Raw genomic sequence first — 13929 nt, forward strand, 5'->3', positions numbered from 1 at the left:
GTATGTAAACTTCCGACTTCAACTGTATATGTTTGCATATAACCATGTTTGAACTTAATTAATGAAATTCCAATATATACATTTATTTTGTCAAATTCCATAAATGTGCTGAGAATGTTCCCAAGCCTAGCAACTGTCCTGCACCATTCACAGAAAGATGTGGCAAGGTTGTATGCAAATTAACAATAGGACAACGACGTTCTCACCAACAAGTGGTTCTCAGAAACGTTATGTGTTATCTGGGCATGTCCCTCTCCCTTCTCGCTCTACCCCATCTTATCCTTCTCTCTCTCTCTCTCTCTCTTTAACCCCCCACTCTCTCCCGTTCTCCTCTTCCCTCTATCTCCCCTCCTTCTCTCCTTCCATAGTCCTGAGTGACTGTAGTGGGGCAGCGGTCTCCAGCAGGGTCAGTGTAAGTGAGATTCAGCCCTCATCAGGCTCAGCTGGCTCCTTTCTCCTGTCACTTTCTAACTCCTTGAACCCACAGAAAAAAAGAGAAAGAAATGACAGACCGATAGAAAAAAAGAGCTCCCGAAAAACTTAGTCAGAGATCATGAGTCAGAGAGAATCAGAGAGTATCAGAGAGAATCAGAGAGATTCAGAGAGAGTCAGAGAGAATCAGAGAGATTCAGAGAGAGTCAGAGAGATTCAGAGAGACTCAGAGAGAGTCAGAGAGAGTCAGAGAGATTCAGAGATCATGAGTCAGAAAAAATCAGAGAGATTCAGAGAGAGCCAGAGAGAGCCAGAGAAATTCAGAGAGATTCAGCGAGAGTCAGAGAGAGTCAGAGAGATTCAGAGAGATTCAGAGAGATTCAGAGAGAGTCAGAGAGAATCAGAGCGAGTCAGAGAGATTTAGAGAGAGTCAGAGAGAGTCAGCGAGATTCAGAGAGATTCAGCGAGAGTCAGAGAGATTCAGAGAGAGTCAGAGAGAGTCAGAGAGTCAGAGAGAATCAGAGATCATGAGTCAGAGAGAATCATAGAGAATCAGAGAGAGTCAGAGAGAGTCAGAGAGTCAGAGAGAGTCAGAGATCATGAGCCAGAGAGAAAGAGAGAGTCAGAGACTGTTTCCTCTACCTTTCCTGCTTGTTACGCAACTCAGCATGGCAAGACCAGAGAGAGGGATGGATGGGGAGAGAAAGAGGGATGGGAGAGAGAGAGAGGGGAGAGAGAGAAAAGAAGGAGGGTGAGACAGGAAGAAGAAGAACAGGTTGGTGTGCTGGTCAGGGATTCATCTAACAGACTCTAGAGAAGTATCCGTAAGAGTAGCAACAGGGGAATCAAGGCCAGTTCTGAAACTGCACAATGGAATTGAGACCTGAGCGGAAGTGTCTTACACACAAGCACACAGCCACACACACGTTACGGACGTCATGCCAAATCCTCCTGACTCGGCTCATACCTGGCTCTAACTCAGCGCCTCTGCTTTGCTAACGCAAAAGTCAGGCAGAAGAGTACCAGGTGTTAGTACTAACATCACTGGTCTATAAGTCAGGCAGAAGAGTACCAGATGTTAACTGGTCTATAAGTCAGGCAGAAAGGTACCAGGTGTTAACTGGTCTATAAGTCAGGCAGAAGGGTACCAGGTGTTAGTACTAACATCACTGGTCTATAAGTCAGGCAGAAGGGTACCAGGTGTTAACTGGTCTATAAGTCAGGCAGAAAGGTACCAGGTGTTAACTGGTCTATAAGTCAGGCAGAAAGGTACCAGGTGTTAGTACTAACATCACTGGTCTATAAGTCAGGCAGAAAGGTACCAGGTGTTAACTGGTCTATACGTCAGGCAGAAGGGTACCAGGTGTTAACTGGTCTATAAGTCAGGCAGAAGGGTACCAGGTGTTAACTGGTCTATACGTCAGGCAGAAAGGTACCAGGTGTTAACTGGTCTATAAGTCAGGCAGAAGGGTACCAGGTGTTAACTGGTCTATAAGTCAGGCAGAAGGTACCAGGTGTTAACTGGTCTATAAGTCAGGCAGAAGGGTACCAGGTGTTAACTGGTCTATAAGTCAGGCAGAAGAGTACCAGATGTTAACTGGTCTATAAGTCAGGCAGAAAGGTACCAGGTGTTAACTGGTCTATAAGTCAGGCAGAAGGGTACCAGGTGTTAGTACTAACATCACTGGTCTATAAGTCAGGCAGAAGGGTACCAGGTGTTAACTGGTCTATAAGTCAGGCAGAAAGGTACCAGGTGTTAACTGGTCTATAAGTCAGGCAGAAAGGTACCAGGTGTTAGTACTAACATCACTGGTCTATAAGTCAGGCAGAAAGGTACCAGGTGTTAACTGGTCTATACGTCAGGCAGAAGGGTACCAGGTGTTAACTGGTCTATAAGTCAGGCAGAAGGGTACCAGGTGTTAACTGGTCTATACGTCAGGCAGAAAGGTACCAGGTGTTAACTGGTCTATAAGTCAGGCAGAAGGGTACCAGGTGTTAACTGGTCTATAAGTCAGGCAGAAGGTACCAGGTGTTAACTGGTCTATAAGTCAGGCAGAAGGGTACCAGGTGTTAACTGGTCTATAAGTCAGGCAGAAGGGTACCAGGTGTTAACTGGTCTATAACACAGACTAATAGACCAGTCACACACACACACACACTAGCACACGTATGAATGCAAATGCAGGGACACACACACACACACACACACACACACTGAGGGGGTGATACAAGTCAAGTCTAACCACGACTGTGTCGTTGGGTTGGGGAAACGTTAATATGAGCTCATTACGTTTACTATTGTAAACAGGATATGACTTCAGCTTTACTGTAGATTAACAACAAAACAATGTCCACTACTGTAGACAAGATATGAATTTCACTTTTACCACAGGTTAACAACTACATAATTAAACATTGTTAATGTGTCCCAAATGCCACCCTATTGCCTATATAGTGCACTACTTTAGACCAGGACCCTATGGCACCCTATTCCCTATGTAGTGCACTACTTTGGACCAGAACCCGATTGCACCCTATTCCCTATATATAGTGTACAGTCCCCATAGGGCTCTGGTCAAAACTAGTGCACATTGTAGGGAATAGGGTGCCATTTGAGACTCATCCGTTTCCTCTACATTTAACTGTCCCTCTCTTTACTGACAGTCCTGTCTATTTTCATCCTGTAGTTTAGTTATCAGGAACTCAGTTTCACCAGAGGAGGTGGTATACCTTCTATTTATTTGGTTCGATTTATGTTGATTGTTGTGTTGTTGTGTTGACTATTATGGGGTGTTAAAGTTGTGTCTGTGTTTCCCAGGTAACACTGCCAGAACATTCCCCGCCAGGCAGTCCCGTTGTCACGGTGACGGCGACTGACCGCGATTCGGGGGAGAATGGAAAGGTCACCTACAGAGTGACGTCATCAACGCAAGGTGGCTTCTACGTCGACCCCAGTAATGGTACGGGATTCAATTCTCTTTCCTACAGTTCACACACACACACACACACACACACACACACACACACACACACACACACACACACACACACACACAGAACAAAGACACATTACTGTTGTTACCACTGCTGTGCTGTTACCATGGAGAAACTATCTTCTGTACGGCAGGCTGTTGTTGTATTCTGACGGCAGGTAGTTTAGCAGTTAAGAGCGTTGAGCCAGTAACTGAAAGTTTGCTGGTTTGAATCCCCGAGCCGACTCGGCACAAAAATTAGTCGCTCCGGATAAGAGTGTCTGCTAAATGACTAAAATACACATTTTAAAAGGACTGAATAGGACTGGCGTATAGGTGAAGTCCAAGTGAATGGGTTTCAAACCTGTGTTTTGTTCAAAACTTTTCAAATGATTTATCTTGTCTCCCTACAGGCACCCTGTTCATCAGGGAGAGGGCAGAGTTTGACCCAGAGAACCCGTCCGTCAGTGTGGTCATCGCAGCCTGTGACGGGGGATCCCCGCCCCTCTCCTCCGTCACCACAGTACAGGTCCAGCTATCAGACGTCAACGACAACGCTCCTGTCTTCCACCAATCAGAGTACAGGTAGGTCACAGCGCTCCCGTCTTCCACCAATCAGAGTACAGCTAGGTCCCATCTTCCACCAATCAGAGTACAGCTAGGTCCCGTCTTCCACCAATCAGAGTACAGCTAGGTCCCGTCTTCCACCAATCAGAGTACAGGTAGGTCCTGTCATCTACCAATAGGTGGCTGTCATCTTTTTATCATGATAAAGGGTAGATCCTGCACAGATTTATTGGCTTTCAGCAGTTTCTGTATCTATCATATGCTGGCATGTTTCAAATGAGTCTGGTTACTCTATAGATTTATGAAGCTAGTTACTCTATAGATATATGAAGCTAGTTACTCTATAGATATATGAAGCTAGTTACTCTATAGATATATGAAGCTAGTTACTCTATAGATATATGAAGCTAGTTACTCTACATATATATGAAGCTAGTTACTCTATAGATATATGAAGCTAGTTACTCTATAGATTTATGAAGCTAGTTACTCTATAGATATATGAAGCTAGTTACTCTATAGATATATGAAGCTAGTTACTCTATAGATATATGAAGCTAGTTACTCTACATATATATGAAGATAGTTACTCTACAGATATATGAAGCTAGTTACTCTATAGATTTATGAAGCTAGTTACTCTACAGATATATGAAGCTAGTTACTCTATAGATATATGAAGCTAGTTACTCTATAGATATATGAAGCTAGTTACTCTATAGATATATGAAGCTAGTTACTCTATAGATATATGAAGCTAGTTACTCTATAGATATATGAAGCTAGTTACTCTATAGATATATGAAGCTAGTTACTCTATAGATTTATGAAGCTAGTTACTCTACATATATATGAAGCTAGTTACTCTACAGATATATGAAGCTAGTTACTCTATAGATTTATGAAGCTAGTTACTCTACAGATATATGAAGCTAGTTACTCTATAGATATATGAAGCTAGTTACTCTATAGATATTTGAAGCTAGTTACTCTATAGATTTATGAAGCTATTTACTCTATAGATTTATGAAGCTAGTTACTCTATAGATATATGAAGCTAGTTACTCTATAGATATATGAAGCTAGTTACTCTACATATATATGAAGCTAGTTACTCTACAGATATATGAAGCTAGTTACTCTATAGATTTATGAAGCTAGTTACTCTACAGATATATGAAGCTAGTTACTCTATAGATATATGAAGCTAGTTACTCTATAGATATATGAAGCTAGTTACTCTATAGATATATGAAGCTAGTTACTCTATAGATATATGAAGCTAGTTACTCTATAGATATATGAAGCTAGTTACTCTATAGATTTATGAAGCTAGTTACTCTACATATATATGAAGCTAGTTACTCTACAGATATATGAAGCTAGTTACTCTATAGATTTATGAAGCTAGTTACTCTACAGATATATGAAGCTAGTTACTCTATAGATATATGAAGCTAGTTACTCTATAGATATTTGAAGCTAGTTACTCTATAGATTTATGAAGCTATTTACTCTATAGATTTATGAAGCTAGTTACTCTATAGATATATGAAGCTAGTTACTCTATAGATATATGAAGCTAGTTACTCTATAGATATATGAAGCTAGTTACTCTATAGATATATGAAGCTAGTTACTCTATAGATATATGAAGCTAGTTACTCTATAGATTTATGAAGCTAGTTACTCTATAGATATATGAAGCTAGTTACTCTATAGATTTATGAAGCTAGTTACTCTATATATTTATGAAGCTAGTTACTCTATAGATTTATGAAGCTAGTTACTCTATAGATTTATGAAGCTAGTTACTCTATAGATATATGAAGCTAGTTACTCTACAGATATATGAAGCTAGTTACTCTATAGATACATTTTTTTTAAATAATTTAACCAGGCAGGTCAGGTAAGAACAAATTCTTATTTTACAATGACGGCCTACCCCGGCCAAACCCTCCCCTAATCCGGACGCCTCTGGGCCAATTGTGCCCCACCCTATGGCACTCCCGATCACGGTCAGTTGTGATACAGCCTTTGATCGAACCAGGGTCTGTGGTGACGTCTCTAGCACTGAGATACAGTGCCTTAGACCGCTGTACCCTTTAGGGCCCTATAGATACATGCAGCTAATAAATACTATACATGTAAATGTAACATATAATATGTTAATGTTAAGTGTTACCAATTCGTTATTATTCTGATCATTGTGTTTCCAGGGCGACGGTGTTGGAGGACTCCATCCCCGGGGCGACCATCCTGACCCTGGAGGCCATGGACGCTGATTTCTCTCGGGACAACTGCGGCTTCGACTTCACCATCGCCAATGGCAACACTGGGAACGTCTTCCAAATCGAGAGCAGCGTGCGCTTCCTGGAGGGGCGGGGCTTCCAGACCGTAGGGACCCTCCTATTGGCCGAGGTGCTGGACTTCGAGGCCGTGCCCCTCTATAACCTGACGGTGGTGGTGTCGGACAGAGGGGTTCCACAGCGGAGTTCTAGCGTTGCCGCGGTGATAACCGTTGGCGATGTAAACGATAACCCGCCGGCGTTCGGCAGGGCGGAGTACGCTGTGTCACTGAGTGAAGGAGCGGGCGCCGGGACAGAGATAATACGACTCACTGCCACAGGTGAGGGAATAGGCACACACACACACACACACACACACAAATATACACATTGACCGCCTTAGGTGATGATAAATAATTACACTATGGAGTTAGAAATTAAAACGGAGGAGAGGAGATGGGGGGTGAAAATGAAGACCATTTTTTTTCCTGAAATGTCTTCCGTATCTCTATATCTTGTTGTGCAGCTGCAAGCATCTGTTTGTTTTATTATGACACTGTTAAATGCTTTTCTTTCTGTCTTTCTCTCCCCCCCCCTCATCTCTCCCTCCACCTCTCCCTTTCCCCCAGACCCAGACTCGGCCCCCAACGCAGAGGTCCAGTACAGTATCAGCTCAGGCGATGAGATGGACCTGTTCACGATCGACCAGTGGACCGGGGCGCTTCGGTTACAGCGACAGCTCGACCGCGAGCACCAGTCCTCCCACGTGGTCATCGTCCAGGCCTCGGATGGCCACGGTCACGTTGCCCTGACCCCGATCAGCGTAGAGGTCAAAGATGTGAATGATAACAGTCCGTTCTTCCCCATCGAGACTCTGACGGCTAGCATTAGAGAGAACCAGCCGGTCAACTCAGCCGTGACCATACTCCACGCCATAGACCACGACACTGGGATGTACGGCCAGCTGAGATACTACATGGTGGAGCGAGGTCAAGGGTCAGGAGTTACAGGGCGAGAGGCCTTCACCGTGGACCAGAGTTCAGGAGAGGTCAGGGCTAAGATGACTTTTGACTTTGAGAAGGTCAACTCATTTAATTTCGTTGCTCTGGCGATGGACGCCGGTAACCATTCGGCCACGGTGACGGTCCAGGTGTACGTGACCGGTGAGGATGAGTACGACCCACTCTTCGTCTCCCCAGAGTTCTCCTTTGAGGTTCCAGAGGGGGCGAAGAGGGGCCAGAGCATTGGACAGGTCCAGGCAAACGACGAGGACGGAGGTGTAGACGGTATCGTCCTCTTCTCGCTCCCAAGCTCCTCCCTGTACTTTGACGTCAACAAAACAACCGGGGTGGTTTTCCTCAAGATGGACGGGTCTTCTAGTCGCAGCAGCAGCAGCGGGTTAGGGGGGCGGTCCAAAAGGGAGGCCAGGACCATGACTCTGGACGTTCATGCCCACAGCCCTCTGGATACGTCCCGGGTCACCACGGCCCAGCTGACCATCGATGTGACCAACACGTCCTTCGGCCTCGGGGCAGACCTCAACGTCCTGCTGATTATCATCATCGCCGTATCCCTGGGGGTCGTCGTGCTACTGGTGGTCATGGCTGTGGTCATTTTCCTGATCAAGTCAAAGAGACGCAGGAAGAACAAAGGACGGGACAACAGTGCCGTTGCCTCGGGAACCAGTCTGCAGAAACTGGACGATTCCAAATCTGGAGGATCTGAGAGGATCTATCATCAGACGTTACCAGGGTACGCCGGCGACCAAGGTGGAGCAGGGGCCGGGCCCTACCCCCGGGGAGGTTCCCTTGACCCCTCACACTCCAGCGGGCGTGGCTCAGCCGAGGCGGCGGAAGACGACGAGATCAGGATGATCAACGAGTACCCACGCGTAGCGTCCATCTCCTCGTCCATGCAGGAGCACATCTCAGCCCGCGGGCCGGACTCTGGCATCCAGCAGGACGCTGACCAGCTGTCGGACATCTCCTGTGAGCCGGCCGCCCTGGAAGGAAGCACCTGGTTCAAAGGCAAGAAGCTGGGAGGGAGTCTCAGTGGAACCATGCTGTCTGGACAGCTACCTGTCTACAGAGACGAGCTGGGAGGAGGGTACCTAGGGGTGGGGAGGGGACTCAATATCTCCCATCCTAAAGATTACGCCTTCCCAGAGGACGGGAAGCCCTCGGTGGATGGGTCTCTGACAGCCATAGTGGCCAGTGACGAAGAGCTAAGGGGCAGTTATAACTGGGACTACCTGCTCAACTGGTGCCCTCAGTTCCAACCACTAGCCAACGTCTTCACAGAGATCGCCAGGCTCAAAGACGAGACAGCCCCACAGAACCAGACCAACCCACGCCAGCCCTTTCAGCCCAAAGCCAAGACGGACCCCAAGCCTCGCATCGACCCACCGCCCCTCATCACCGCCGTCGCCCACCCTGGGGCCAAGTCCGTCCCCCCGAAGGTCCCTGTCATCGGACGCACCTTCCCCCACCTGGCCACCTTACGACGGTCCCCCATCAGCCACGAGGGCTCCATCTCCTCAGCAGCCATGTCCCCCAGCTTCTCCCCCTCTCTCTCCCCCCTCGCCGCCCGCTCCCCCGCCGTCTCCCCCTTCGGAGTCACCCAAGGCCCCTTGACCTCCATGATCAGTACCAGGGAACCTTCGCTGGACCCCGACCACGAGATGAGGATCTGAGGATGAGGTTGTTTTAGGGTTTTTACAGACGTTTCTATAATTTATGTTTTATCATATGACAAAGTAAAGGGTGCTGAGATCTGGATGTTATATCAGCTCCTATGACACGTGAGGAAGTTGAAGGAAGTGTTTTTGGCTTTAGAGACATGTTTCTCTGATGTAGTTTTTTTTAAATAATCTGACAATGTGATTGGTTCTCAGATCCTGAACCTTATATCAGCTCCTGGGACAGATGAGGAGATGAAGGAAGGCTTTAGAGACATGTTTCTCTGATGTAGTTTCTCAGATGAGTTTTCGGCCATATTTCTTCATAACAGAAGAGGAATATAGTGTGGGAACATTTTGTATTTGTGCGACCGAGTGATTGCCAAGATGATGCTCAAGAAGATGAACGCTAATGTGAGAGGTCACATTCACCCTCTTTTCTGAAGGGGACATGTGGATTATGATTTTCTACAGGATGTAATTTCTCACCCTATGACCTAGATATCTCTCTATGGAGAGGTGAACCATGTTGTGGGGTTGGGGGAGGTTAGCATTGACAACAGACCAGCCCTCTCCTCTCCTACTTGTACATCATGACGCAGGCCTCTGAGAATTGCCACAGGGTTAGGAGATTACCCAACCTCTCGGCTTCGAACAACCATGACTTGGATCTAACCCTGCAGCTGCAGACTGACCCTCCCCGCAGACAGAAGGCCCTCAGTAGAGATAAACTGACGTATCGGCTGCAGACTGACCCTCCCTGCAGACAGAAGGTCCTCAGTAGAGATAAACTGACGTATCGGCTGCAGACTGACCCTCCCTGCAGACAGAAGGTCCTCCGTAGAGATAAACTGACGTATCGGCAGTAGACTGACCCTCCCCGCAGACAGAAGGTCCTCAGTAGAGATAAACTGACGTATCGGCTGCATACTGACCCTCCCTGCAGACAGAAGGTCCTCGGTAGAGATAAACTGATGTATCGGCTGCAGACTGACCCTCCCTGCAGACAGAAGGCCCTCTGTCATGAAGTCTGTAGACACAGTAGATTTTCAGTAGTTTTCAGGTCACTCCTCGCTGGCTGGTCAGAGAGATAAAGGATTCCACTATTCCTCTCTTTGACTTCCGTCTCTCCACATTCTAGATCTCCATTAAAGACTTCAGTGTTCCGTTGTGGTGGTCTCACAAACAAAATGGCTGCTTTCAAAATGGCTGACGTTTCCCCTTCTGTGGATCCAATGGACCAAGTACACGTGTGTTGAAAAATACATGATAAACTAGCCAGTGTTTTGTACATTGGAAACGGGGACTGAGGCTAATGTTTTCCTTTGTTGCTACGGAAGACGTATTATTTTCTTTTGGTTGTATTTTTTATCTATTTTTATATTGACCTTTGATTTCTGATTTGAAATGCCAGGATATCGTTTCATTCTATTTAGATATATGTATATTTGTATGTATGTGTATGTACGCTAGCCATATTATCTATGTGTTTTCCTGTCATAGATTTTAGAGCCACCGTCTTGTGTCTTTGTGGACTCGTGACATTTGTGACGTGAGTGAGTGGGGAACATTTTGTGTTTTGATAATTATTTATATGAAGGAAATGAACTGTTGGCCATGTTGACAGTAGGCAACCACGTTCACTTTTCACCATGCTGTATTGTATCTGAAAAAAAAATAAACGTTTTTTTTTTTTTTTTTTTTTTTGTCAAAATGAAGATCTTCTCAAAATCCCGGCAAAGACGATCAGAGATCATTGGTCACTGCCTTCAAACTCTGTCACCAAAACCAGACCTGTCCTCCTTGTTAGTAAACTGTTATAACTGATATGTAGCGGAGGTGAACCCGGACTCACGGTTCTTGTGATGGAAATCTGTGTCACCCCAGGTCCAAGAGGGAATGTCCTCTTGGTTTAATGTTTAAGACGTTGGTTTTCCATGTTGGAGACCAGGGTTCAGATCCCGCCTGTGACATATACACTAGACTCAGTGTAAGTAAACTGGCTTACACAGCAGAACACATTCTCTCTGGAATTCATGGACAATTCCATTTCCTGTTCACCTCTTGTGTCTTTTGTATGAAGTGCTTCCGGCTCAACACAAAGGTCAATGATGTGATGTCATCGCTCCGTATGATGACTTGTAACTGTGAAGTGGTTCAACTTCGTACCATAGAAATACAGTGCATAGAACATAGATTGTAGAATGGTTAGAAGGGTTTACACAACTACTTTTAAAAGTAGCAGCACAATAATTTAACTTCAATTAGACCTGTCATGCTCCCAAACGGTTGCTTCCAAAATCAACATACTGTGTGTTCTATCTATGCATTATATTTCTAGGGTTTCAGTGCTACAGTTCTAGATCTGTTGTTAGATGTGTTTTACCAGGAGGTAGGGTAGGTATAGAGGAGGTTATTCAGGGTCCATGTGTTTCTCTCATCACCACACCCTCTGTGTCCTCTCTGTGTCCTCTCTGTGTCCTCTCTGTGTCCTCTCCACGCTCCCATTGTTTGGGCTCTGTCCTGGACATCTGTTAACCTAGCAGGCCAGAGGCACACAGCTTTACCGCAACACTATATGTGTCCCAAATGGCACCCTATTCCCTGTATAATGCACTACTTTTGACCAGAGGGTTCTGACCAGAGAGTTCTGACCAGAGGGTTCTGACCAGAGAGTTCTGACCAGAGAGTTCTGACCAGAGGGTTTCTGTTCAGAGTTCTGACCAGAGAGTTCTGACCAGAGAGTTCTGACCAGAGGGTTTCTGTTCAGAGTTCTGACCAGAGAGTTCTGTTCAGAGGGTTCTGTTCAGAGGGTTCTGTTCAGAGAGTTCTGTTCAGAGGGTTCTGTTCAGAGGGTTCTGACCAGAGGGTTCTGTTCAGAGTTCTGACCAGAGAGTTCTGTTCAGAGGGTTCTGACCAGAGGGTTCTGTTCAGAGAGTTCTGTTCAGAGGGTTTCTGTTCAGAGAGTTCTGTTCAGAGGGTTCTGACCAGAGGGTTCTGTTCAGAGAGTTCTGTTCAGAGGGTTTCTGTTCAGAGAGTTCTGTTCAGAGAGTTCTGTTCAGAGGGTTCTGTTCAGAGGGTTCTGTTCAGAGAGTTCTGTTCAGAGGGCACTATATAGGTCATATGGTGCCAATTGGGACACACAGACTGTCTTCTCCAGTATTACCCTTCCTGTTGTTTAGTTCAGTCTGTGTTGAGTCAGTAAGGGGTGATCATCAGCAATGTAATGCTCTCCTGTTCCTCACATGCCGCTTTCAAATCAACTGGGAACTCGGATCCTCGGAAATCTCAGACTTTCGAATTCAGTGTGTTCAAAACAACTGCGAACTCTTCAAAAAAACGAGCTCCGATTGGGGAAAAATTGTTTTGAACGGTTATCCAACTTAGAATTCCAAGTCAGAAACTCGGGCATCTTTCTAGAGATTTGACTTTCCGACCTGAAGATCACTGACGTCATGATTCTACATAGGTTTCTTTCCCCGAGTTACCAGTTGTCTTGAAAGCACCATAAGGGATAGTTTGGTTAACTCTGCTGTGCTGCATGCCTGATGATATCATTTTACCATACCAACAACTGTCTGCTTGCCTCTCGCTAACCTGCCTTTAACTCTGTCAGCCTACTAAACGGGTGGCAGGAGGCCTGGTGGTTAGAGCGTTGGGCCACTAACCGAAAGGTTAACCCACTGTTCCCCGGTGGGCCGTCATTGTAAATAAGAATTTGTTCTAAACTGACTTGCCTAGTTAAATAAAGGTTACATTTAAAAACATGGGAGGAGCCTGGCCTCTCACTAACCTGGTCAGACCACTAAACATGGGATGAGACGGGCCTCTCACTAACCTGGTCAGACCACTAAACATGGGAGGAATCCTGGCCTCTCACTAACCTGGTCAGACCACTAAACATGGGAGGAGCCTGGCTTCATGGCAGCAGACCGTCAACACAGTGCCATTGTGTCGTTTCACAAACATATCTGAGTTGTAACGCCTCCATGTTGTAGTTCTCTCGCTGTGAGTCCCAAATGGCACCCCAATCCCTGTATAGCCCATAGGGCTCTATTCAAAAGTAGTGCACTATATATATATATATATAGGGAATAGGGTGCCATAGGGCTCTGGTCTAAAGTAGTGGACTATATAGTGAATAGGGTGCCATAGGGCTCTGGTCTAAAGTAGTGCACTATATAGGGAATAGGGTGCCATAGGGCTCTGGTCTAAAGTAGTGCACTATATAGTGAATAGGGTGCCATAGGACTCTGGTCTAAAGTAGTGCACTATATAGTGAATAGGGTGCCATATGGGATTCAAAATTGAAGACTGCTGCCAACGATTCAGCAGCACACAGAACAGAAATTGTCTGTATATGTATTTGAAAAAGCAGAGAATAAATGGAGTCTCTTTTGACAAACTGGAGTCTGTTTCTTTTCTCTCTTAAAAGTTATTCCATTTGAGGGAATTAAAAAGTCATCAAAGTGGAACAGTGTCTCTCTGGTCTTTTGAGCAGTTAAGATGTAGAGACAGAGTCTGAGGCCCAGATGGTACCCTATCCCCTATACGGTACACTACCCTATAGGTCCTGGTCAAAAGTAGTGTACTACCATAGGCTCTGGTCAAATGAAGTGTACTACCATAGGCCCTGGTCAAATGAAGTGTACTACCATAGGCCCTGGTCAAATGAAGTGTACTACCATAGGCCCTGGTCAAAAGTAGTGTACTACCATAGGCCCTGGTCAAATGAAGTGTACTACCATAGGCGCTGGTCAGAAGTAGTGTACTACTATAGGCCCTGGTCCAAAGTAGTGTACTACAATAGGTCTTCGTCAAAAGAAGTGTACTACCATAGGCCCTGGTCAAAAGTAGTGTACTACCATAGTCCCTGGTCAAAAGTAGTGTACTACCATAGTCCCTGGTCAAAAGTAGTGTACTACCATAGTCCCTGGTCAAAAGTAGTGTACTACCATAGTCCCTGGTCAAAAGTAGTGTACTACCATAGTCC

The 13929-nt window shown here is 45.7% G+C and overlaps 1 protein-coding gene across 1 annotated transcript; it reads left to right on the forward strand.

The window, feature by feature from the left end:
* Positions 1–3250: 3250 nt before the first annotated feature.
* Positions 3251–10950, forward strand: LOC115191304 (protocadherin-16-like; the record flags this gene model as incomplete). The annotated part of the gene is made up of 4 exons (XM_029749170.1): positions 3251–3392; positions 3818–3989; positions 6191–6600; positions 6889–10950. Coding segments are annotated over 4 exons (2787 nt in total), but the record flags the coding sequence as incomplete, so codon positions are not given.
* Positions 10951–13929: the final 2979 nt, after the last annotated feature.

The sequence above is a fragment of the Salmo trutta genome, unplaced genomic scaffold (genome assembly GCF_901001165.1).
Source record: "Salmo trutta unplaced genomic scaffold, fSalTru1.1, whole genome shotgun sequence".
Classification (NCBI taxonomy): domain Eukaryota; kingdom Metazoa; phylum Chordata; class Actinopteri; order Salmoniformes; family Salmonidae; genus Salmo; species Salmo trutta.